Below are 23315 nucleotides of genomic sequence, written 5' to 3'. Positions count from 1 at the left end.
GCCTTGGTCAGAGTAAGATGACATATTTAGGTGGAGGTGGAGTTATGTTACAGAACATGTTTACAACTACTTGTTTACTTCAAACAATGTTTTCCTGCAGGTGCGAAATGATCACGTTGCTCCGATCTACGTCATCAACCTCCTCATTTCTGACCTCATTCAGCTCTGCTGCTTGATCGTTTGGGTGGCACTACGTGAGGATCAGAAGATAGCTCAAATTTTAGGATTAATCGCTGATTGTTGTCTGTTGGCCAGTGTCGGCTTCATGGTGTGTATCGCCCTGGAAAGGTAGCTATCTGTCTATCCAGTATGTGTGTAGCTACTTCTGTGTCTGACCATTATATTACTATAGAATTCTGAAGCTCCTCAAAGACTATGTCCATCTTGTATTACAGGTATTTGGTCATCGCCTTCCCGCTGTGGTACCGCTTCAGACGAACCATCAAGACCTCTGTGGTGGTCTGTGTCGTGGTCTGGGTCATTCCTTTATTCGTTAACCTCCCTTTCATTTCCTCGGATGATGTTAGGGTTGAATTTATCATCTTCGGTGTCTTCCTCCTCTTTCCTTTCCCACTGTTGATATTCTTCCTTGGTGGGACCCTCAAAGCCCTGTCTGCCAGCCGAGTCCCCTCTGATGAAAACGAAGAATTGTGGGAGTTTTGGTTCTGGTGCTGCTTATTTACACTCTGCTGTTCCTGCCCAGCATCATTAGGTTGTTGACAGAGGAAACAAGAAGGTGTTTTACCTTGGATATTGTGTCTTCCTTGTTTCTTTGGTTGAATCCTCTTGCAGACGCAGTTCTGTATGTTTTCATGAGGAGAGGGACCATAGACAAGCTTTTGGCCTCTGTGTGTTGTTGTAGAATGGACAGCAATGATATCAGCAGTTCATCAGTATGAATGATAACAACATTTACACAGTCAGCTTCATGTAGGCAGAGAAAGAGGGAGCGAGAGAAAGAGAAGAAAACAGAAGGAGCAATGTAGGCAAAGGCTTATAGGCTTCAACAGATTTAAATAAAATATGTTTCTTTTGGTTTATTATCTGTTAGGTGTCTATCATTATTATCGTTTAATCAAAGAAGTGAACCAGATTTTCTTTGTAATTAACTGAGCTCATTATAGCTGCCACACCGTCTTAATCCTAAATCTTTATTTATTATTATTATTTATAACATTGTTGTTTGAGCGAGCATCTTAACAAGTATTAATTAAGTATTCTATCTATCCCAAATTATTTTTTTAAATCCTATCACATTTTGTGATGATGTGATTCAGAGCAGGTACTGTATATTGTATCAGCTGTTGTGTGTTTGGAAATATGGATAAAATCTTATATTTCAGTATATGTAATTTTATATGATTGTGAATGAAGTGTACATTTTCTGGATATCCAATAAAAGTTCTACCAAAATGTCTCCTGATCTCAATATATATATGAACATAAAGCTTAATATTGTTGGTACCAGGCAGTTGTTTCTGTTCATGTTTTCTGGGTGTTTTCCATCTTTATAGAAATAAAATGACACCTGTTTGACAGTTTGATTATGACTGAATTAAACAACAACAGTCTAATATGTATGTGATTGCATCAATTGTGTTCTGGATAGATCTGTATTTACTGATAAAGAATGATCAAGTTTATTAATTTATCAATTATCAGTCTGTCATCTTCGTCCTGATCTCTGACCTCATCCAGATGTGCAGATAACAGTATTAGCACTTACAGTTTTATAGCACCCAACACTCACACTTTAGACTTCAGACATCATACTTGCTAATGTTGCATTATTGTTCATAAATAACTTATTTACTTCAATTGTCACTGTGTGGGCCTCCCTTCTTTGTTATACTCCTGAACGAGCCGGGCATAACACACCAACTTACAGTCCTAATTGGAAGTCTGCTCATACAAAGAAAGAACTGAAAGGCCACAAGCTAAACTGACTGTTATAATGTGAGTTACATGGAAGATTTTTATCCAGCTTGAAGGATAGGCAGCCTTCCTCTAACTGATTTGATGTGTGGGTTAATAGGCTGAAGAATGTCTTCCCTTATAAACTTATAAGCTTCAGTAATTTCCCATTATATACAATGTTGTCCAGTAGGCCTGAGGTGAGTAGGTAAGACCTGTATCTGTTTAAAGTCACATGTACATTTAGTCATATGACAGACAGAGGAGTTTAATCCAATTTACAGACACAGAAACACAGGAAGTTGCTGCAATGTGTTGATTGACAGATTACAGACACTTTGAGGCTGTTATCTAACAGCTTTCAGACTTTATGTTTTCAACATGTTTTATATGCTGTTTGTACCATACATTAAAGTTCATGCTTTTAGGTATTTAACGTGTGTTAAGGTATGGTTATTGATTGCTGGAAAATCCATTGTCTTTTCTTCTTTTTGTCTTTTAGAGTCTAATTTGATACCTAAAATTTAATTAATATTATTTTAGATGCAGATTACAGGGAACTTTATTGTCTGTGCTGAATTATTCTGCATTGTTGTAAAAAACACAGTCAGGACTGCTCAGTGCCGTTTGTGACTGAAATTGGGCCCAAGTTACATTTAGCAGAGAACTACATGTTAGGCGTGGGTGCTTCAGCAGAATTTGGTTTTGATCCGATACCATCACTGCTATGTTTGCTATGTGTCAGATTAAACTGGTCAGCCACATTGTGCTGTACCTAGCACATCACACGACAACAGCAATGGAGAAGTAAAGTATACATGCAGTGTACACAAAGAGCTGCTATTACTGAGTGATGAAATTATAACTTACACAATTGGCTGTCGCTGTTTCTAAATTAGTAGGTGGGTGAGTATACATTCTGCAGATATAAATCAATGAAAGAACAGGGGGTGTTAATAAATAATTACAATAGTTAGAATAAGTCCTCTATGAAATAAAACATCTTCAGATGTGAGTGGAACGAGTTTATAATATTACAATTATTATTATAAATGTTATATGTTATAAAATGTCACAGTCCTTGTGGTCGTGAGGAGGTGGTAGGAGGAGGCTTATGAGACACTGCAGGCCTGCTTTGAAGTGACTGACTGGCCTGCACTCTGTGAGCCCCACGGGGAGGACATTGATGGGCTCACAGAGTGCATCACGGACTACAGTATATCAACTTCTGTGTGGACTGCAATGTCCCAGCTCGGACTGTAACCTGCTACACCAACAATAAACCTTGGATCACTAAGGACATTAAGGCCATTCTGAATGAGAAGAAGAGGGCGTTAAGAGATGGCAACCGTGATGAGGTGAGGAGAGTGCAGGGGGTACTCCAACTCAAAATCAGGGAGGCAAAAGACAAGTATAGGAGAAAGCTGGAGAATAAACTCCAGCGAAACAACATGAGGGATGTGTGGAGTGGCATGAGAACCATCACTGCGTTCCAGAAGACTGGTGGCATGGGGTTGGAGGGCCATGTCGACCGGGCCAATGAACTGAACCTATTTTTTAATAGGTTTGATACTGTGGCCCATCCCCCACAAGTCTCTGCTGCTGGCTACCCAACAACTGCCACTTTATCTCCCCCTACTCCTCCTCCTTACAGACCCCTTGTCTGCTCGTCACCACCTCAATTCACACCCACCTACTCCACCCCTCCCCCTGCTCTACAACATGTCCTCCACAACCTGAGGACCTCATCCCTCCCCCCACTGTCACCTCTACAGTGCCCTTCACGCCTGACCTGGTGAGAAGACAGCTAAAAAGACTGCACTCCGGCAAAGCTGCAGGCCCCGATGGTGTACTTCCCAGGGTGCTTAAAGCCTGTGCCCCCCAGCTGTGTGGAGTACTTGGTCAAGTCTTCAGCCTGAGCCTGCACCTCCAGAGGGTCCCCGTGCTGTGGAAGACGTCCTGCCTCGTTCCCGTGCCAAAGACGCTGCGTCCCAGCAGCCCTAAGGACTACAGACCGGTGGCTCTGATGTCCCACATCATGAAGACCCTGGAGAGACTCGACCTGGAGCAGCTAAGGCCTATGGTCAGGCCCTTCACTGATCCACTGCAGTTCGCCTGAGGACAGCATCATCTACCTGCTGAACAGAGTCAACACTCGTCTGGATAAGCCGGCGAGCAATGTGAGAGTCATGTTCTTTGATTTCTCCAGTGCTTTCAATACCATCCGTCCGGCTCTACTGGGTGAGACGATGGCTGTGATGCAGGTGGAGGCCCCCATCGTGTCCTGGATTGTTGATTACCTGACGGGCAGACCACAGTACATACGCCTACAGAACTGTGTGTCTGACAGGGTGGTCAGCAACACTGGGGCCCCACAGGGGCTGTCCTCTCTCCCTTCCTCTTCACCCTCTTCACCTCAGACTTCAACTATTGCACCGAGTCCTGCCACCTTCAGAAGTTTTCTGACGACTCAGCAATAGTTGGCTGCATAGATAAGGGTGATGACAATGAATACAGGACTGTTGTGGGCAACTTTGTCACTTGGACTGAGCTGAACCATCTGCAGCTCAATGTGACAAAGACGAAGGAGCGAGCTCATTGTGGATCTGAGGAGGGCAAAAACACCAGTGACCCCTGTTTCCATCCAGGGGGTCCCTGTGGACACTGTGGAGGAGTATAAGTACCTGGGGGTGTACTTTAATAATAAGTTGGACTTGACTAGAAACACTGAGGCGGTCTACAAAAAGGGCCAAAGCCGACTCTTTTTCCTAAGGAGGCTGAGGTCCTTTAACATCTGCCGGACGATGCTGAGGATGTTCTAGGAGTCTGTTGTGGCCAGTACGATCTTCTTCGCTGTCACATGCTGGGGCAGTGGGCTGAGGGTCGCTGATAACAACAGACTAAACAAACTGATCAGGAGGGCCGGTGATGTCGTAGGGGGAGGAGCTGGACACCCTGACGACTGTGGCAGAGAGGAGGATGCTGTCCAGGCTTCGGTTCATCTTGGACAATGTCTCCCACCCTCTCTACGACACACTGGCCCAGCAGAGGAGCACCTTCAGCAGAAGACTCCTCTCACCCAGATGCACCACAGAGCGCCACAGGAAATCATTCCTGCCTGTGGTCATCAATCTCTACAACGCCTCCCTCAGAGAGTCAGACACCCCCCCTCTGTAATTCTGAACTCAAAACGTAGACTTTTATTCTTTTGCACTTTTGCACATTAAGTACTGTACATTTGATCTTTACTGTACATTTGATCTTGTATATATATATATATATTTATATTTTTTGTGCTGAATGTTGTGTATATATATATATATATATATATATATATATATATATATATATATGTTGTTTGTATATCTGGAGTGTTGTAACAAAAATAATTTCCCCCCTGGGATTATTAAAGTATTTCTGATTCTGATTCTGATTCTGATAAATGTTTTGTCAAAATAACATTAATTGATCATTACATCTGTCTTCCTGATGTACTATGTGTACACGTTGTAAAGGCCTGTCTCTCTAAAGTGTTCTAGGCAATGTTATATTCAGGGATTTTTTTCTTGTTGAACATGTTGGAAGGATATGTGCATTTTCAATACCAACATCAGAGGAAGATAAGGACATGATAAAACCAAATATCTTTATAGCAGGAAATGTATGTGATATCTTACAAGTACAATTTGCAGACAACTCTTACTCTGAAGCTGGGACATTTCTAGGAGTTAAGGACAAACCACACACTGGCTAGATAGGCTGTTCGTGCTTATCAGATGTTTTGTGGCCACTGTAGTTTCCACGTGGAGGGGGGAGGGTGAAGCGAGGGACTTGAAATCTGCAATTACACCATTATATGCTACTAAATCCTACACATTAGTCCGTTAAATGTATTAACGTTAATAATCACCTTGTCTTTTATGCCTTACATTTTTCAGTTCAATTCAATTCGTTCTCAGACTCCACAATTCCAGGCATGAGCAAGCACTTCGCGACAGTTGTCCATATATATATATATATATATATTGCTGAGGCCTATGTCCCTTCGTCCTGTGTCATCCCCCCTCTCTCCCCTCCCCATTTCCTCTCTATCTTGAGCTGAAGCTCGAACAGTATATATTTTTTTAATTAAGATTAAAAAAATAAAAAATTAAGTCACACTTCAGCCACTCCTTCAGTCCTTAAAGGTGGTTTGTAAAGCATTGTCCATACAGGTTTTTACCCCCAGACTGGACTTTTAAATTACTTCTCCATGGTGTGTCTGTTTTTATCATTAAGTTTTCTTTTACTTAGACCTTGACACCCCCCAACTGAGTGTTTTCCCATACACAGTTAGTCCAGTGGCATCCACACTTGACTTTCCAGGACAGAGTCTTTAAGCTGTGGCCTAATGCACAGAATCATCAGCTCAAGCAAATTGTAGACTATAGTTATTGCCTTAATTATTGAAGAACATCATCTTCATCTCTACCTCTTCACATAGTGACAAGGCAGACACCCTAAGGAACTGGCTCCCCATTTCCATCTCCAGGTTTTTACCACAGTGACAGAAAATGGTGACAAACAAGTCAGACTGAAACTACGACCAATCAAAAGTTAACAGTGTCTTTCCAAACCCTAAATTGCCAACCTGACCAAAAAGAAACCCATAACTCTAAATAAAATAAAACTGCAACCTAAATGCCCAAACCCTGTCATCCTTCTTTTGGCAAAAATAAAACTCAGTGAGTTTTCCAGTGTAGTGTATCCCGAAAGAAGTCTCTAAATGATGCTGTAGGAATTTAATGAAGAGATTTGCTGTAAGTTGTAACACAGTCAGGCTGTGCCACAAAGTGGAGGCCAACAGATTGTTAATAATAATTGTACGCCCCCTGTAGGACATCCAGGATAACAACCAATGCCATTTCTTTATCCTTCCTTTCACATTTTCCACCACTCCCTCGCAGTTTTATGGACACCTAAATATTTCATCCCTTTCTTCACCCACTTAATTCCAACAGGTAGCCTCATTACCTTGCCTTTTTAATCGACTTTATTAAATGTTACACATATTATACATTACATAGACAAAGATAAAGTGCTTCAGGTAATATGTATAAAGTGGTAAAGTTCAATGTCTATAAAGGTGCTGATTTATAAATCCGAAGTGTTCCATGGGAAGTGTTCCAGAATTTTTGTCCATGGTTTTCCTTCTCCGGGGTTCAGTGAGTATTTGTTTTGTCTTACTGTCAATAATAGTCTGGTATATGATCATGGCGGATCTTGTTTTCCATAGTTTGAAACAGACAAATACTTATTATGAGTTGTAGCAGTTCAGTTTGATTAGATGATTTGTTGTTTCTGGTAATGATTCTGTACATCACAGATTTCCAACATGGATCATAGTCTAGTCCAACATCCTTCAAAGCTTCCCAGACTTCCTGAGCTCTGTAACAATCCATTAAAAGGTGCTGTTGTGTCTCATCATCGTTGCAGTTAATCATAGGACATTTTTTTGTTGTTATATAACAACTCCAAGACAGAACAGCTCTGACGGGAAGTCTCCCCACCGACATCAGCCACCGAACATCCCGAAGGCTCTCAGACAGATTTTTACTTTTTAAAATATTTATCATCTCCATGCTTTCGTTAGGAGTTAAGTTTTTGTAATTAAACCTCAATATTTAAAATTATTAATTTGAAAAAATATATAATTTTGTTGGGTAAACCTCCCCAGTCTATGTGTGAGTGTTGGTATTGATTGATAAAGATGTTAGCTAAAAAAGGAGTTTGGATAGGATGAAGGTTTTGACTCTTGATTTCTAATAAGGAATTTTATTTTCCCATTTCTTCACCTCTTCTTTAAAGAGTTTGTTTTCCTAGTTTCTGTCACTACATTCACTGTTGCAGATGTTCAGACCGAGTATTTGAATTTCCTGTTTAATTTCAATATTAATGTTTTGTCTGTCTCTCTCTGCTCTGATCCAAACTCCTTCATTTTTGTTGTGGTTTAATTTAGCTCCAGATGCATTTTCATGTGAGATTGAATGATTAGTTAAAACATCCATCTCAGTCTGATTCTTTTTAATTATTGTAATGTCATCAGCGTAAGCCACAGCAGTGACTTTATGATCCTGACCTACACATGTTCCAGATAATATATAGAGCTGCACTCAGGGGGCAGCCCTGTTTCACACCTCTCTCCACTTCAAAAGACTCAGATAAATAAACATTTACATTTACACACACATTAGATTTGAAATACATACATCTTACCATGTGAATAAAGCCTGTTGGGAAGCCATATGCTTCCATCACCGCCCAGAGATAATCTCTGGAGATGTAGTCAAAAGCTTTTTTTGGTCAAGACTAATAACATTAAAATCTTTTGTATATTCAGGTTTGTGTAGGACTTCTCTTAAAATACTAAGGTTATCCCCCACATGCCTTTAATTGCACATGTTTGCTCTTTATCTATAATTTCATCTAGTTTATCATTAAATATATTCCTTATTATTTTAGCAATTATTTTATAGTCTGCATTCATGATGGTAAGATGTCTGTAATTATCAATATTTGTTCCATCACCTTTTATATATAATAAACAAAGAACACCCTGATAAAAAGAATCCCCCATATGTGATGCCCACTAAAGTGTTATCACATTTGTGGTAGTTTCTGTAATTTTATAATTAATGGTTTGAATATTAGTTCAGGGGTAATTAACCTGTTTCCACCATCCTTGCACTAAAATATTTAATATAGATGTCAGGAGTAATTGGGGGTCACCAGCAGGGGGCAGTGTGGCGCTTATTGTGTTCCGGGGGGCTACGTCAGTTTGGTCCGCTTTGCAGTTTTCCTCTTTCTGCTGAGCGAGATGAAAAACGGACGCAGAGTTTGCCCTGTCTCACTTATTTCTCCTGTTTCCAGGTTGGTGGAATAGTAAATCAAGCTAAGTAACTGAAGTGCAATACGTTGACATGTCACTGAATGATTTAATGTCCGCTAATAAGGCTGTTTTATGAATATGAGGACATTTATGTACATATAGCAGTAGTCGCGGTTTCGCGCCTGATGATATCACCTGTTGCTACCTGAGTCACGTCGGTCAGAGTTTTATTTTTAGCTCCTTGAACATTTTTGTCAAATGTAATAGTTTTGAAACGTATGATTTTGTGTAAATTGTTAAAAACTGTGTTCATGTACTGTAAAGCAGTTAGAAGCTAATGTTAAAAGCACAATGTTATATATTTTAAAAGTGGTAAAAAACAAGTTAAAAATCTGTCAGCTCATGCATTATGGAAGATTAAAATGATTTTAGTTGGAAAGGGAAAATGCATTTAGGAACCATATGTAAGTGGTAACATCAGCTATGTTTTATATGTAAGTGGTAACATAAGCTATGTTTTATTTTAAGTTGAAAAGAGACAACTTACAGGGTAACAGTGGTTATTGTCATTTTGATTTATTTAATCACACAAAACTTATAACTCAGTATTTGCTGAAAGATAAGGAAAGAGAAATTGTATTTGATTTTGAAGCCATGTTTATTTCTTTGAAAACATTGAGTGTTTGTAACAGACGAGGATTTAAATGGTAAATGTTTTAATAAATCCTCTCTCCTCTTTCTGCTGAGCGAGATGAAAAACGGACGCAGAGTTTGCCCTGTCTCACTTATTTCTCCTGTTTCCAGGAAGAGCATATAAGCTGTTGATGTGGTGCCAGCCGGTACCTGTAACAGTTTATTGGGGGCTCGTCCGGGATCACTCACCCACCTTGTGGCCGGAAGCTGATCCAGTGATACTGCAACCTTGGACCAAAAGTGACCTGATGCAACCAGCGAGCTGCAGCCAGTGGAAAAGACCACCAGATATCATCGCTTTTGTCTACTGATGAAGAGGTTACCTGTAATGAATAAAGGATAATGTCTGTGCAGTGCTGAAATCACCACTCATCAAGAACAGAGCGTGAATTGTGATCCTGGACTCTTGTGACCAAGTACAAGGAATTGGGAAGCAGTTATGGCGGATGATGAGAGGAAAAGGTTGGTGTGGGCCATCAAAAAGACCCTGCTCACTCTCTCTGCAGATGAACTGTTCCAGATTGCCAATTCAGTGGGTTCGGTGCCAGGAATGGACGAGTCTCGCGTCAAGTCGACAGATGAGGAGGGTTGTTTTGAGTACATTTGCAGTTTCATGTCCAGTGAGCCTTTACTGGAGTTAGAGGATTTTGGGTTGGCACATTTACTAAACTTAAGGGATGTAATCGACACAGTCATTCGGGGTCGTGATTCACAAGTTGCTGTAACAATTGATGTACCGGTCAGCGGGGATGTAAGTCATGCTAATGATAACGTTAACCCAACTGATGACAGTGATGCTACCGATTTTGGGATTGCTAATGCAACCCACATGGCACCCTCTACGGCTAGTGACACACATGATGACACAGAGCTGCAGAAAATGCTTACTAGTTATGAGGAGCTGAGTAAGAAAATTATGCAGTGCAAACACGCGCCCAGTCCACAGTCTGCACCTCAGTCATCTGTAAAGATAAGACTCACCTCACAGAGTAGTAAGGTAGCAGACACCAGAGGTTTTAGTGAAAACTCGACACCATTGACACATGACAAGTTGCTCTCCTTAAGAGAGTTGTCTTACCTTCATCGCAGGGAACTGAAGATTCAGGGGGTCAGATTGGGGACCAGGGGGCAGATCTCAGCTATAACAGTGTCTGTCGACAGATGGAAGATGGCTTAAAGGAGCAGTTCAGTGATGCAGAGGTTGTAAGAGCCGTCCTCAAAGTCATCAAGCCAGGAACTTTTAAAGACATGTTGATGAATAAGGATGATCTGACTGTAGAAGAGCTAAAAGCCTTCCTCCATTCCCACCTGGGTGAGCAAAGTAACACTGAGCTGTTCCAGGAGCTCATGTGCACCAAACAAAAGACAATGAGACACCCCAACAGTTCCTATACAGAGTCATAGGACTCAAACAGAAGATCATGCTGGCCTCCAAACATGCTGACACAGATGTCAAGTACAGTGCAAGCACAGTGCAGGATGTGTTTCTCCACACGGTGTATCAGGGCCTAGGTCATAAGCATGATGATGTCCGCAGAGAGCTGAAGCCATTGCTTATGGACACCAGAGTATCGGATGAGGCAATCCTGAAACAGATGAAGAAAATAATGGGTGATGAAAGTGAAAGGCAGCGAAGGCTAGGTCCCGCCACCCGCCAAAGACTAACAAATGTGCACAGTGCTCAGCCTGAAGTCAACGCTGCACAATGTCCTAGTGTAAAAGAGAAGGTGCCAAAAACAGATGTGATCCAGCAGTTAACGGAAAAACTTGAACAGCTTACAAGTATGGTTGAGCTCATGAGACAGTCAATGCAGACACAGGCGGCAGGACAGGTCAGCCACAATGGGAAAGGTAGAGGAGACCGCAGGAGAGAGAAACAATATGGCTGTGACAAATGTGTGGAGCAGAATCGTCCCGACTGTCCTCACTGTTTCCACTGTGGCGAAGAAGGCCACCGGGCAGTGGGCTGTCTAAAGAGACAAACACATCAGGGAAACTGGAGCCGGTCTCTGCCGAGGGACAAACAGTGACCGGGTCTCAGCGATCGTCCCAACCTGACACTCGTCATACTGGCCAAACTGGAAATAAAAGACTGACAAAAGACTCAAACACTCAAACAAAAGACAAAGTAACGGAAAAGAAACAGAAACAACCAAACAGGGCAACCACTCCACCCACTCATGACTTACCTCACAGCAAAGGGGAACGCCTAGCCAAACTCATTGGAAGGAAAGCTCTCACCCATTGTAACCTAAATGGATTAGCAGTCAGTGCTCTGCTAGACACTGGGGCTCAAGTAAGCATGATTGATAGGGACTGGAAGAGTAAATATTTACCTGACACTCCTGTTAGGCCACTCAGTGACATTATTGGTGACGAAGACGAGTTAAGGGTGTATGCAGTTAACGGTGACGTCCTCCCGTTTGATGGCTGGGTTGCTCTTACAGTCAATTTGATGGGGAATGAGGACCCTAATCTGTCAATCACTGTGCCTTTTCTTGTCAGCAGTCTGGCTCTGGAGAGACCACTGCTGGGTTTCAACGTGCTGGAAGAGATGATACAAGAACAACCTGAAAAGCTGATTTCAACTCTTGTCGTCCTACTCTGTAATGCCTTGTGTATACCAGCAGAGAAGGCAGAGCTACTGGTGAACTCCATCCAAGCCAGCAAACCCTCTGTGCAGTGCGGGCGCCTACGGACAGGCAGACAGGACATTGTTATCCCAGCAGGTCAGCTAGCCTGGGTCAAGTGCCAAGTTCCCCCCCCACATGAGTACATCTGACGCAGTCTTCCTATTTGAACCTGATGACAACAATGTACAGTTGACAGAACTGGATGTGGGTGCAGGTCTGTTGGAGGTACAAAATCCAAGAAAACCCTATGTAGCTGTACCTGTGGGTAACAACACTAAACATACAGTCACTCTACCAAGAAAGACAGCACTTGGCAGCATCCACTGTGTTGAAAAAGTGATCGCAACAGACTCACTTGAAGCACCCAAGCCCACAGTGACAGTTAACAGTGCTGTATCAACACCTGTTGACACCCATCCATCGTCATGGCAACCTCCCATCGACCTCAGTCACCTTGATGATATACAAAAGGAAAAAGTCAACAAAATGCTGCGCGAAGAAGCCGGAGCTTTCGCACGTGACAGCGATGATATTGGCTGCATACCAAGCCTACAAATGTCGATCACCCTCACAGATGAAATCCCGGTACAGAGATCATACTCAGCAGTCCCGAAGCCACTGTTTAAAGAGGTAAAGGAGTATGTGCAGGAGCTGCTGATGAGAGGCTGGATTGTTAAATCCAAGTCCCCGTATGCTGCCCCAGTTGTCTGTGTTAGGAAGAAAGATGGCAGCCTACGTCTTTGTATTGACTATCGCCTCCTGAACAAAAAGACTGTGCCTGATCGACATCCGCTGCCCAGAATACAAGACCTGACAGACACACTGGGGGGCTACACCTGGTTTAGCATCCTCGACCAGGGAAAAGCTTACCATCAGGGCTTCATCGCAGAGGGTTCACGGCACCTGACTGCCTTCATCACCCCGTGGGGCCTCTATGAATGGGTCCGTATCCCATTCGGACTCTCAAATGCCCCAGCAGCATTCCAGCGGAGCATGGAGGAGGTGCTAGGCCCACTCAGGGATGAATGCTGCATCCCATATCTGGATGACGTGCTCTGTTATGCAAAAACATTCGATGAACATGTGGAGGCTCTCCGTAAAGTTCTCCAGGCTCTTCAACAGCACGGAGTAAAACTGAGACCTGAGAAATGTGAGCTTTTCAGACAAAAGTCAGGTACGTGGGGCGCCTTGTGTCAGCTGATGGTGTCAAGATAGACCCACGGGACCTTGACGCAGTCAAAACCTTGACAAGCAAGACACCACAGACAGTTGGTGAGGTAAGAAAACTGACTGGCTTCCTGGGGTATTATCGCTCATACATCCAGGATTTTTCCAGGATCGCAAAGCCAATCTATGAGCTTCTCCAAACTAAGCCAGGGAAAACCCAGATTCCAACACGTGGGAAAACCACTAAACGCCCACAGCTGTCCTCCCGAGAGCCTGTTGACTGGACCACTCAACATCAGGAAACCTTAGAGCAACTGGTCACTCTCCTTATAACCCCACCTGTCTTAGCATATCCTGATTTCAACCTACCTTTCACGCTGCATACAGACGCCTCAGACCAGGGCCTGGGGGCTGTCCTCTATCAGCGCCAGAACGGAAAGCTGAGAGTCATTGGCTATGGCTCGAGGACTTTGACACCGGCTGAACGTAACTACCACCTGCATAGTGGAAAACTGGAGTTCCTCGCATTGAAATGGGCTGTGTGTGAAAAGTTCCGGGACTACCTGTACTACGCTCCCCATTTCACTGTGTACACGGACAACAACCCCCTAACCTATATCATGAGTACAGCAAAGCTCAACGCTGTTGGTCATCGGTGGGTGGGAGAACTCTCAGACTTTCAGTTCGACATCAAGTACAGGCCTGGAAAATCAAATGTGGACGCAGACACACTGTCTCGCCTCCCCTTGGACATGGAAAATATGAGGAGGTTTGTACAGAGGAGCTCTCGAATGAGGCAGTGCGTGCTACATGGGATGGGAGTCAGGCTGCAGAACGAAAGGATGTGGCCTGGGTTGCAGCACTTAACATGTGTTCCCAGGATCCTCCCCCGCTACCTCATTGTCACCTGCCAGCTATCAGCCATGATGACCTTGTTAAGGCTCAAAGAGAGGATCAAGTCATAGGCAAGATAATTGAGTTAAAGGAGTCAAACACAAAACTGACAGATGACATACGCCAAACTGTAAGTGGAGGCACCCGCAAGCTGCTGCATGAGTGGAGTAAGTTGCAACTTGAAGACGGCCTCCTTTACAGAAGGACAAACCAGCAAAAGCAGTTAGTTCTCCCTTTGAAACACAGGCCGATAGCTCTAAAGTACCTACACAATGAGATGGGCCATGTAGGCACAGAAAGAGTGCTCCATCTTGCTCGGGAAAGATTTTACTGGCCCTTTATGGCTAAAGAAATTGAAAACTATGTCACCCGAAAATGTCCCTGTATCAGGTCTAAGAAACCCACGACACACACTCGAGCTCCTATGGGCAGCATCACATCTAACTTCCCTTTAGAACTTGTGTGTATTGACTACTTGCATCTGGAAACCAGTTGTGGGGGATATGAATATATTCTAGTAGTGATTGATCATTTCACTAGATTTGCCCAGGCATACCCCACGAAGAACAAGAGTGGGAAAACTGCTGCTGAGCGCATCTTCAATGATTTCATACCCCGGTTTGGATATCCATCCAAACTACATCATGACCAGGGTCGTGAATTTGAGAACAAACTGTTCCAATCATTGCAGCGGCTGTCAGGGGTTGGTCACTCGCGGACGTCGCCCTACCACCCACAAGGCAACCCAGCTGAGCGCTTGAACCGTACCATCCTCCAGATGTTAAGAACATTGACTGACAGTGAGAAACTGCGGTGGAAGGATCACCTCCCGCATGTTATACACGCATACAATTGTACCAGGCATGAATCAACTGGCTACTCACCGTTTTTCCTCCTCTACGGCCGTCACCCACATCTCCCAGTCGACTTGCTGTTTGGATTAGTTGGAGAAAGGGAACCATACTCACCGCGAGGATTTGCAGAGAAATGGGCTAAAAAGATGTCAGAAGCCTACCGCATTGCCGGCGAGAATAGCAAAAAGTCCAGTGCAAGGGGAAAAGTGACATATGACAAGAAAGCAAAAGGAGTTGTACTGCAACCAGGGGACAGAGTTCTGGTCCGGAACCTCAGTGAGCGTGGAGGGCCAGGAAAATTAAGGGCATACTGGGAGAAGACTATATACAGAGTTGAACGTCAACTTGCAGAGAACCCAGTGTACATTGTCTGCCCTGAGACTGGAGACAAAAGAAAAGCAGGACACTGCACCGCAATCTCCTGTTGCTGGTAAACGACTTACCTGTCGAAGTCACTCCACCTGACACCAGACCTATTCCTGAGAAGAAAACACATGACAGACAAAACCAAGACAGAATGACAGACACTCGAAGACAAACAGACACGTGTGATGACAGTGAAAATGATTCAGATGATGACTCTGGCTCAGGATACTGGTTAAGGAGACCGACTGGAAGGACAGAGGAAAGACCTGTTACCTACCAGGAGCAACTCACCATGTATCCAGAGAGTCGGGGGTCGGAACCAGCACCTGTAAGGAGAGGAAGTCATACTTGGCCCGAACACTTACCAGATCCTACTGAGAAGAGACACGACGCTGATGAAAACCTGCTTTTACTCACTGGACCTGTGGAAGGGGAGGAGAACAATGGACACCAAGACTCTGACTCAGAAGCTCGACCTTTGACCCCTCCGGTAGAGCGCACTCAGTCAGAGATTAGAAGGTCCGCTCGTGAGAGAAGGCCGCGCCATTTTCTCACATATGAGGCATTAGGTGAACCATCAGTCCAGTCACACGCCACAGTTAACTCAGTGACCGGATACACAGCACCCTATATACCTGTCATAGAGGCACCTCTTCACACTACACCTGTACACTCACCCTTTCCATACATCCCGCCTGTTTGTATGCCATATTCACACCCACTCCTTTACTCCCAGACACCATACATGCCATACACTTACCAAGCACCAGCCACGTACATTCCACCTACCATGCTTGTTTGTTGAATAGAGATTTGTGAATCAAGGTTAAGAGTTGAAAATGTTAAATGGTTTTGATTTTTGGAAATGTCAGGAGCCATTCTTTTCTGTCAGGGAGTGTGTGATGCCCACTAAAGTGTTATCACATTTGTGGTAGTTTCTGTAATTTTATAATTAATGGTTTGAATATTAGTTCAGGGGTAATTAACCTGTTTCCACCATCCTTGCACTAAAATATTTAATATAGATGTCAGGAGTAATTGGGGGTCACCAGCAGGGGGCAGTGTGGCGCTTATTGTGTTCCGGGGGGCTACGTCAGTTTGGTCCGCTTTGCAGTTTTCCTCTTTCTGCTGAGCGAGATGAAAAACGGACGCAGAGTTTGCCCTGTCTCACTTATTTCTCCTGTTTCCAGGTTGGTGGAATAGTAAATCAAGCTAAGTAACTGAAGTGCAATACGTTGACATGTCACTGAATGATTTAATGTCCGCTAATAAGGCTGTTTTATGAATATGAGGACATTTATGTACATATAGCAGTAGTCGCGGTTTCGCGCCTGATGATATCACCTGTTGCTACCTGAGTCACGTCGGTCAGAGTTTTATTTTTAGCTCCTTGAACATTTTTGTCAAATGTAATAGTTTTGAAACGTATGATTTTGTGTAAATTGTTAAAAACTGTGTTCATGTACTGTAAAGCAGTTAGAAGCTAATGTTAAAAGCACAATGTTATATATTTTAAAAGTGGTAAAAAACAAGTTAAAAATCTGTCAGCTCATGCATTATGGAAGATTAAAATGATTTTAGTTGGAAAGGGAAAATGCATTTAGGAACCATATGTAAGTGGTAACATCAGCTATGTTTTATATGTAAGTGGTAACATAAGCTATGTTTTATTTTAAGTTGAAAAGAGACAACTTACAGGGTAACAGTGGTTATTGTCATTTTGATTTATTTAATCACACAAAACTTATAACTCAGTATTTGCTGAAAGATAAGGAAAGAGAAATTGTATTTGATTTTGAAGCCATGTTTATTTCTTTGAAAACATTGAGTGTTTGTAACAGACGAGGATTTAAATGGTAAATGTTTTAATAAATCCTCTCTCCTCTTTCTGCTGAGCGAGATGAAAAACGGACGCAGAGTTTGCCCTGTCTCACTTATTTCTCCTGTTTCCAGGAAGAGCATATAAGCTGTTGATGTGGTGCCAGCCGGTACCTGTAACACATACAGCCTCCGTGCAGACTTTCATTAAATATTGAAGTGAGCAGGTTTAAGACTTCCTCAATGTACAGCTGATAAAACTCAGTGGGCAGACCATCTGGACCAGGACTTTTCCCAACATGTAGCTGTTTGATGGCCTGCAACACTTCGTCCCTTCTTATTTCACCAATGAGTGAACTAAAAGTCTGTGGGCTGTATGGAGGGAGAATCTTTACAAAGCTATTTACACTAGTATTATTAATTTCTATTTTCTGATAAGAGTTAGCACATTAATCTCTTATTGTTTCTCTTTTCCTATTTTCACTGAATACAACGCCGCCATCTTTGTTTTTTATGGATTTAATGAACTTGCTTTCGATTTTATTATTTCCAGATTTTATAGCTTGAGCAACGTTTCCTCTTTTATTGGTTTCTGATTGTTTATATATATTATATAATAATTCATTATTAAGGCTGTCTATTTGTGTTTTTAAGTTTATAATGGTTTCTCCATCTGTAATAGATCTTTGTTTCATCTGCATCAAACTAATACACTGATTAATTAAGGAATTATGGTTTACATTTTTAAGTTTATTTATTTCTTTACTTTTAAATTTAAAGAAATCTTTGATTACATTTTTGAGTATTTCCCATAAATTAGTGTAGGTTATAGTTAAGATTCTTAATTGAATTCAGTTATCAAGTCTGAGTCTTTTAAGTTTCCAGAAGCCTCTATTGGCTGAGGCTCCAGATGACTAAGAGGTTTTAACTAAAAGATGGTCAGACAAATAATAACACTGTTCCGTAGTGAGTTACTTTAAAATTAGAGGATACGGATATTTGATCAATACGAGTAAAATCAGTTCCAAAGGGGTTAACAGCTCTATATACATCAGTTAACTGTGATTCTTCACACATTTTTTTTAAGTTTCCCCTCAGAGCTCAGTTTAAACACTGTGCTGCTGACTCTGTCATTTTCTTCAGTTACTCTAATAAAATCTCCACATAATATAATATTAAATCCAACTAAAGTTAATTCTGAGAGTTTTCTGAACAACTGACATTTCTTAGTTACTTCTGGAGCAGTGTAAACAATAATAATGTGATATTTTTCACCCTGATAAAAACAATCCAACATCAGCAGTCTACCTGGAATAATGTCTCTTCTCCTGATTATCTCAACATCATGAGTTTTAAAGAAAATACCAACAGCATCATCACTGCTCTCACCTATTGATATAAACGTTTACCTTTATGCCACAGATTCATCACATCATCAACATCTTCCTTTGTTTGAAGAGACACAACAAGAGCATGCTGCTCTTCCTGCCAACCTCACCCTGCCTCTAACCACTGAGCCTGGATGACTTTGCGGCAAGGAAGGCCAGAAAGATTGCATTGTGAATGAAGTGTGATATTAGTGTGAAGTAGAATATATTATTCTATTCACTTGGGGTGAATTTGAACCTTTTTGTTTATTTTGTATATTAAATTTTGATTAATAGGTTATATGAATCACATTTTACAGTATCTAATTTTGCACACAATGTTTTATTGTTAGTTTAATTTTTGGTTTTGATTCTTTAGTGTGCACTTTCTGTTCTCAGATGTTGCACTACTGTAAAAAATATGTTTAAAAGATTATTTTTTGTATATTTATTATTGAACAGGTTTATTCTTTTGCACATATTGTTTATATTAGCATTTTTTAAATAAATGTGCAATTCTTTGGACATGAGTTATCTCGTGGGGATGGGGTGCTATCAGTAAAGCTCGCCTAGGGCACCAAATGGTCTAGGACCGCCCTGTTAACATGTGTTAAGGTATGGTTAATGATTGCTGGAAAATACATTGTCTTTTCTTTTTTTGTCTTTCAGAGTCTAATTTGATACCTGAAATTTAATTAATTATTAATTATTTTTTTACATTGCAGAACTTTATTGTCTGTGCTGAGTTATTCTGCATTGTTGTAAAAAATACAGTCAGGGCTGCTCAGTGCTGTTTGTGACTGAAATTGGGCCCAAGTTACATTTAGTAGAGAACTACATGTTAGGCGTAGGTGCTGCAGCAGAATTTGGTTTTGACAACAGCAATGGAGAAGTAAAGTGTACATGCAGTGTACACAAAGAGCTGCTATTACTGAGTGAAGAAATTATACCATTGGCTGTCGCTCTTTCTAAATTAGTAGGTGGGTGAGTATACATTCTGCAGATATAAATCAATGAAAGAGCAGGGGGTGTTAATAAATAATTACAATAGTTAGAATAAGTCCTCTATCAAATGAAGCATCTTCAGATGTAGTCGGGCTACTCTTTAAACTCACTTTGGACAAGGTTGCATCACCAAAGTTCAGTAGAACAGCAACATTTGCCTTAAGTGCTGAGGTGGAGCACCCAAACCTTACTTTTCATTAATTCACTACATTCATTTTCCATTCTCAGTCATTAATTGGATTGGAAGATTATCATAATATTAAAATTATTATTGGAAGATGTTTTGTCAAAATAACATGAATTGATCATTACATCTGTCTTCCTGCTGTATATGTACACATTGTAAATGTGTGTCTCAATAAAGTGTTGTAGGCAATGTTTTATTCGTGGATTTTGAGAAAAGAAGCTTTGTTTTCAATTGTTGAACATGTTGGAAGGTTATGTGCATTTTCAGTACCAACATCAGAGGAAGATAAGGACATGATAAAACCAAATATCAGCAACATCTTTATAGCAGGAAATGTATGTGATATCTTACAAGTTTGCAGTCAACTCTTACTCTGAAGCTGGGGCATTTCTAGGACTTAAGACATCTGTAGGGGGCTTTGGGGGTATCCTTCTCATATATTATGGCACCTTACTGTATATAGAGTCAAAGTACAGGTCTAAATCTAGCCTAAGACATCTACCTGTTGCTGTCAGATGGCTGTAAAGACAGTCACCAGTGTAAAGGAAAGGCTTCTTGTCCATATTTGACAGAGCTGCTAATAGTGGGATGATGAACAAAACATACAGATTCAGTTATTGTCTGTGCCAGTATGACCAGTTATGTTGACCAATTCCTCAACACTTTTAACTAAGGTGAAAACATGCAGTCAGGATAATTAAGAATACATTATATATAAGGTAATCATTCACATTCACCATATTTCTTATGTTTGAACCGCAACAGAATAATGCATCTACAAGCGCTTCAACAGAAATTTCAAAGGTTCCACTCAGGCCAGCAGGGGGGGCAGTAATAATGTATTTGTGCCTGACTACTTTTTTCTTACTTTCTTACAAGAGGAGGTGTAGATTGACAGGACCATGTTTACTGTAGACTGGTTAGATGCAGAGGACAACTCATCAGATGTGGGTGTACGGAACTCATTCAGTTGGGCTCTTGCAGGTTTCAAAGGTACATTTTAAAAATGAACTCTGAAACTTATTGTGGGTATACTATATGTGTGTGTGTGTGTGTGTGTGTGTGTGTGTGTGTGTGTGTACTGTATTTGTGTGAACTTGCACCTGACAGCTTTAGTAATATCACTGAACATTGTAAGGTAGATATTTTAAAAGCGTGCTCCCTTTCTATAACCTGATCTCTCAAACTACAGGTTTCACTCTGAAGAATGGAAGATTTCTACATTAACAACACTTCACTGGCCAACAGCTATAATTACAGCAACATCACCTCCAACAATGAGGATAACAAAGAGGTTAACTTTAACCTGGGTGTGATCTTTTACATAATCATTTGTATCAGTCTTCCTTGGACCCTTGTGGCCATCTATGCTCTTTATTCTCAGGTATGTACGTTATAAGTGAGATTGAATTATTTACTCTCTGTGTCATGTATCTGCCTGTAAAAAATCTTGGGCTAGGTGTCATGGGACTGGAACAAAGTGTTGTAAAGACCTATAAGTTTACAGGAATAATTTACTCAATAATTAATTTTTTTTACAAAGTTAATTGGACCCTGAACACATACAGTTTACGTGTGGCTCCATTCCACCCTTCTGTTAAAATGTTAATGGCACCATGTAGTTAAAACTCAAATAAACCAAAAACAGCCTCACAGACCTGCTAGCATGGCTGTAGACTCTTAGACTCTTATTTACTAAGAATATGGTATTTTGCAAATGTGTGCTGCTGTTTTCATTGAGTTTACAGTCAGTCATTGTGCAGTCAGCTCCTGGACAGCATGATGTGAGGGAGAGCTCAGTATGCAGAGTTAAACAATAGTGTTTCTTTGAGATCACCAAGATTAGGGGGAAAAAGCAGTGATCTTAACTACAAAATATTGACTTTGGTCACTGATCAGTTCCACTTGAAAAAACTGTGGATATTACTCAGGATATCACTCTTAAAACATTACAAACTTAACAATAATAATTGAGACATGAGGAAGCAACATATTCATTGGAAAGCAAAAGGAGATTAAGTGGAATAATAATGCACAAGGCATCAAAACCAGTGGAGAGAGAGAGAGATAGAGAGAGCAGCAGAGGTAAAGTTGCAGGTCGCATCCATTTAAATACAGCTCAGCCTTCAAAGTGTGTAGGAGAATAATGCCAAAGGCCCCGTCTAGAGCCAGTGTTTGGTCTGTCTGTTCTGGTAATGTAGAAACATGATGGTTCAACATGGTGACCACTGTGGATAAAAACTCATTCTAAGGTAATGAAAATGCAACATTTTTTAATCACAGGTGACTGTACACTAATGAAAACTACTGGTATATTATATTCAATTCATTCTGCCAATTGATCTTCCTGAGTGTTACACACTGGACCTTTAATAACAGCCACATTTTTTTCTAGTAAGTGCTTTTTAGCTTTATGTATGCCTATTATTTGATACATGTTTCCAAATGCATGAGAATTTTCTCTGCAAACTGATTGCTAAGAAAATGCACCACCTCAGTAGATCCAGTGGAGAAGATAATTAACCTCTGTTAACATGTCTCCTGTTATTAATTGTGTGATCATATGTGAAATACATATGCAGTGAGGTGAGAACAAAAAACTGTGACTCCAGTCTAGTGGATCTGTTTGATACATACAGAATATGTGTTTGGGTCAGAGTGCGTCATATCTTTGTCTGAAACACAGCTGCAGAAGCTGTAGTCAATCTGGTCCTTCTTGTTACTGCAGTGACTGACCAATGTTTCATATCTGATATTTCTGACAGCACAAAAAACTGTATGCAAAAAAATGCATAAATAACTGCAATTTCTGGTCAGAGTAAGATAACATATTTGGGAGGAGGTGGAGTTCAGAACATGTTTACAACTGGTTGTTTACTCTTACCAATGTTTTCCTGCAGGTGCGAAATGATCACGTTGCTCCAATCTACGTCATCAACCTCCTCATTTCTGACCTCATTCAGCTCTGCTGCTTGATCGTTTGGCTGGCACGTCGTGAGGATCAGAAAATATTTCAAATTTTAAAATTAATTTATGATTCTTGTCTGATTGCCAGTGTCGGCTTCATGGTGTGTATCGCCCTGGAAAGGTAGCTATCTGTCTATCCAGTATGTGTGTAGCTACTTCTGTGTCTGACCATTATATTACTATAGAATTCTGAAGCTACTCAAAGACTATGTGTCCATCTTGTATTACAGGTATTTGGTCATCGCCTTCCCGCTGTGGTACCGCTTCAGACGAACCATCAAGACCTCTGTGGTGGTCTGTGTCGTGGTCTGGGTCATTTCTTTTTTTGTTAACCTCCCTTTCATTTTCTTGGATGATGTTAACGTTGAATGTATTATCTTCGGTGTCTTCCTCCTCCTTCCCTTTCCACTGTTGATATTCTTCCTTGGTGGGACCCTCAAAGCCCTGTCCTCCAGCCGAGTCCCCTCTGATGAAAAACGACGAATTGTGGGAATTTTGGTCCTGGTGCTGCTTATTTACACACTGCTGTTCCTGCCCAGAATCATTTGGGCGTTGGCAGAGGAAACAAGAAATAACACTTTT

At 41.4% G+C, this 23315-nt stretch overlaps 2 protein-coding genes across 4 annotated transcripts in view; both read left to right on the top strand.

The window, feature by feature from the left end:
- Positions 1-23315, top strand: part of LOC127352298 (G-protein coupled receptor 4-like) — a 128442-nt gene that overhangs the window by 4056 nt on the left and 101071 nt on the right. The gene's annotated exons all lie outside the window — the stretch shown is intronic.
- The window catches only part of LOC127379609 (G-protein coupled receptor 4-like), a 42658-nt gene that overhangs the window by 19300 nt on the left and 43 nt on the right, over positions 1-23315 (top strand). Inside the window, exon 4 of the mRNA XM_051429423.1 lies at positions 22964-23060. Within this exon, the coding sequence (XP_051285383.1) occupies positions 22964-23060 (97 nt within the window). The remainder of the gene's footprint in view (positions 1-22963; positions 23061-23315) is intronic.

This window comes from Dicentrarchus labrax, unplaced genomic scaffold (assembly GCF_905237075.1).
Source record: "Dicentrarchus labrax unplaced genomic scaffold, dlabrax2021, whole genome shotgun sequence".
Classification (NCBI taxonomy): Eukaryota; Metazoa; Chordata; class Actinopteri; family Moronidae; genus Dicentrarchus; species Dicentrarchus labrax.
The sequence above is the reverse complement of the archived record's forward strand: the minus strand, read 5'-3'. Positions and strand labels throughout refer to the sequence as shown.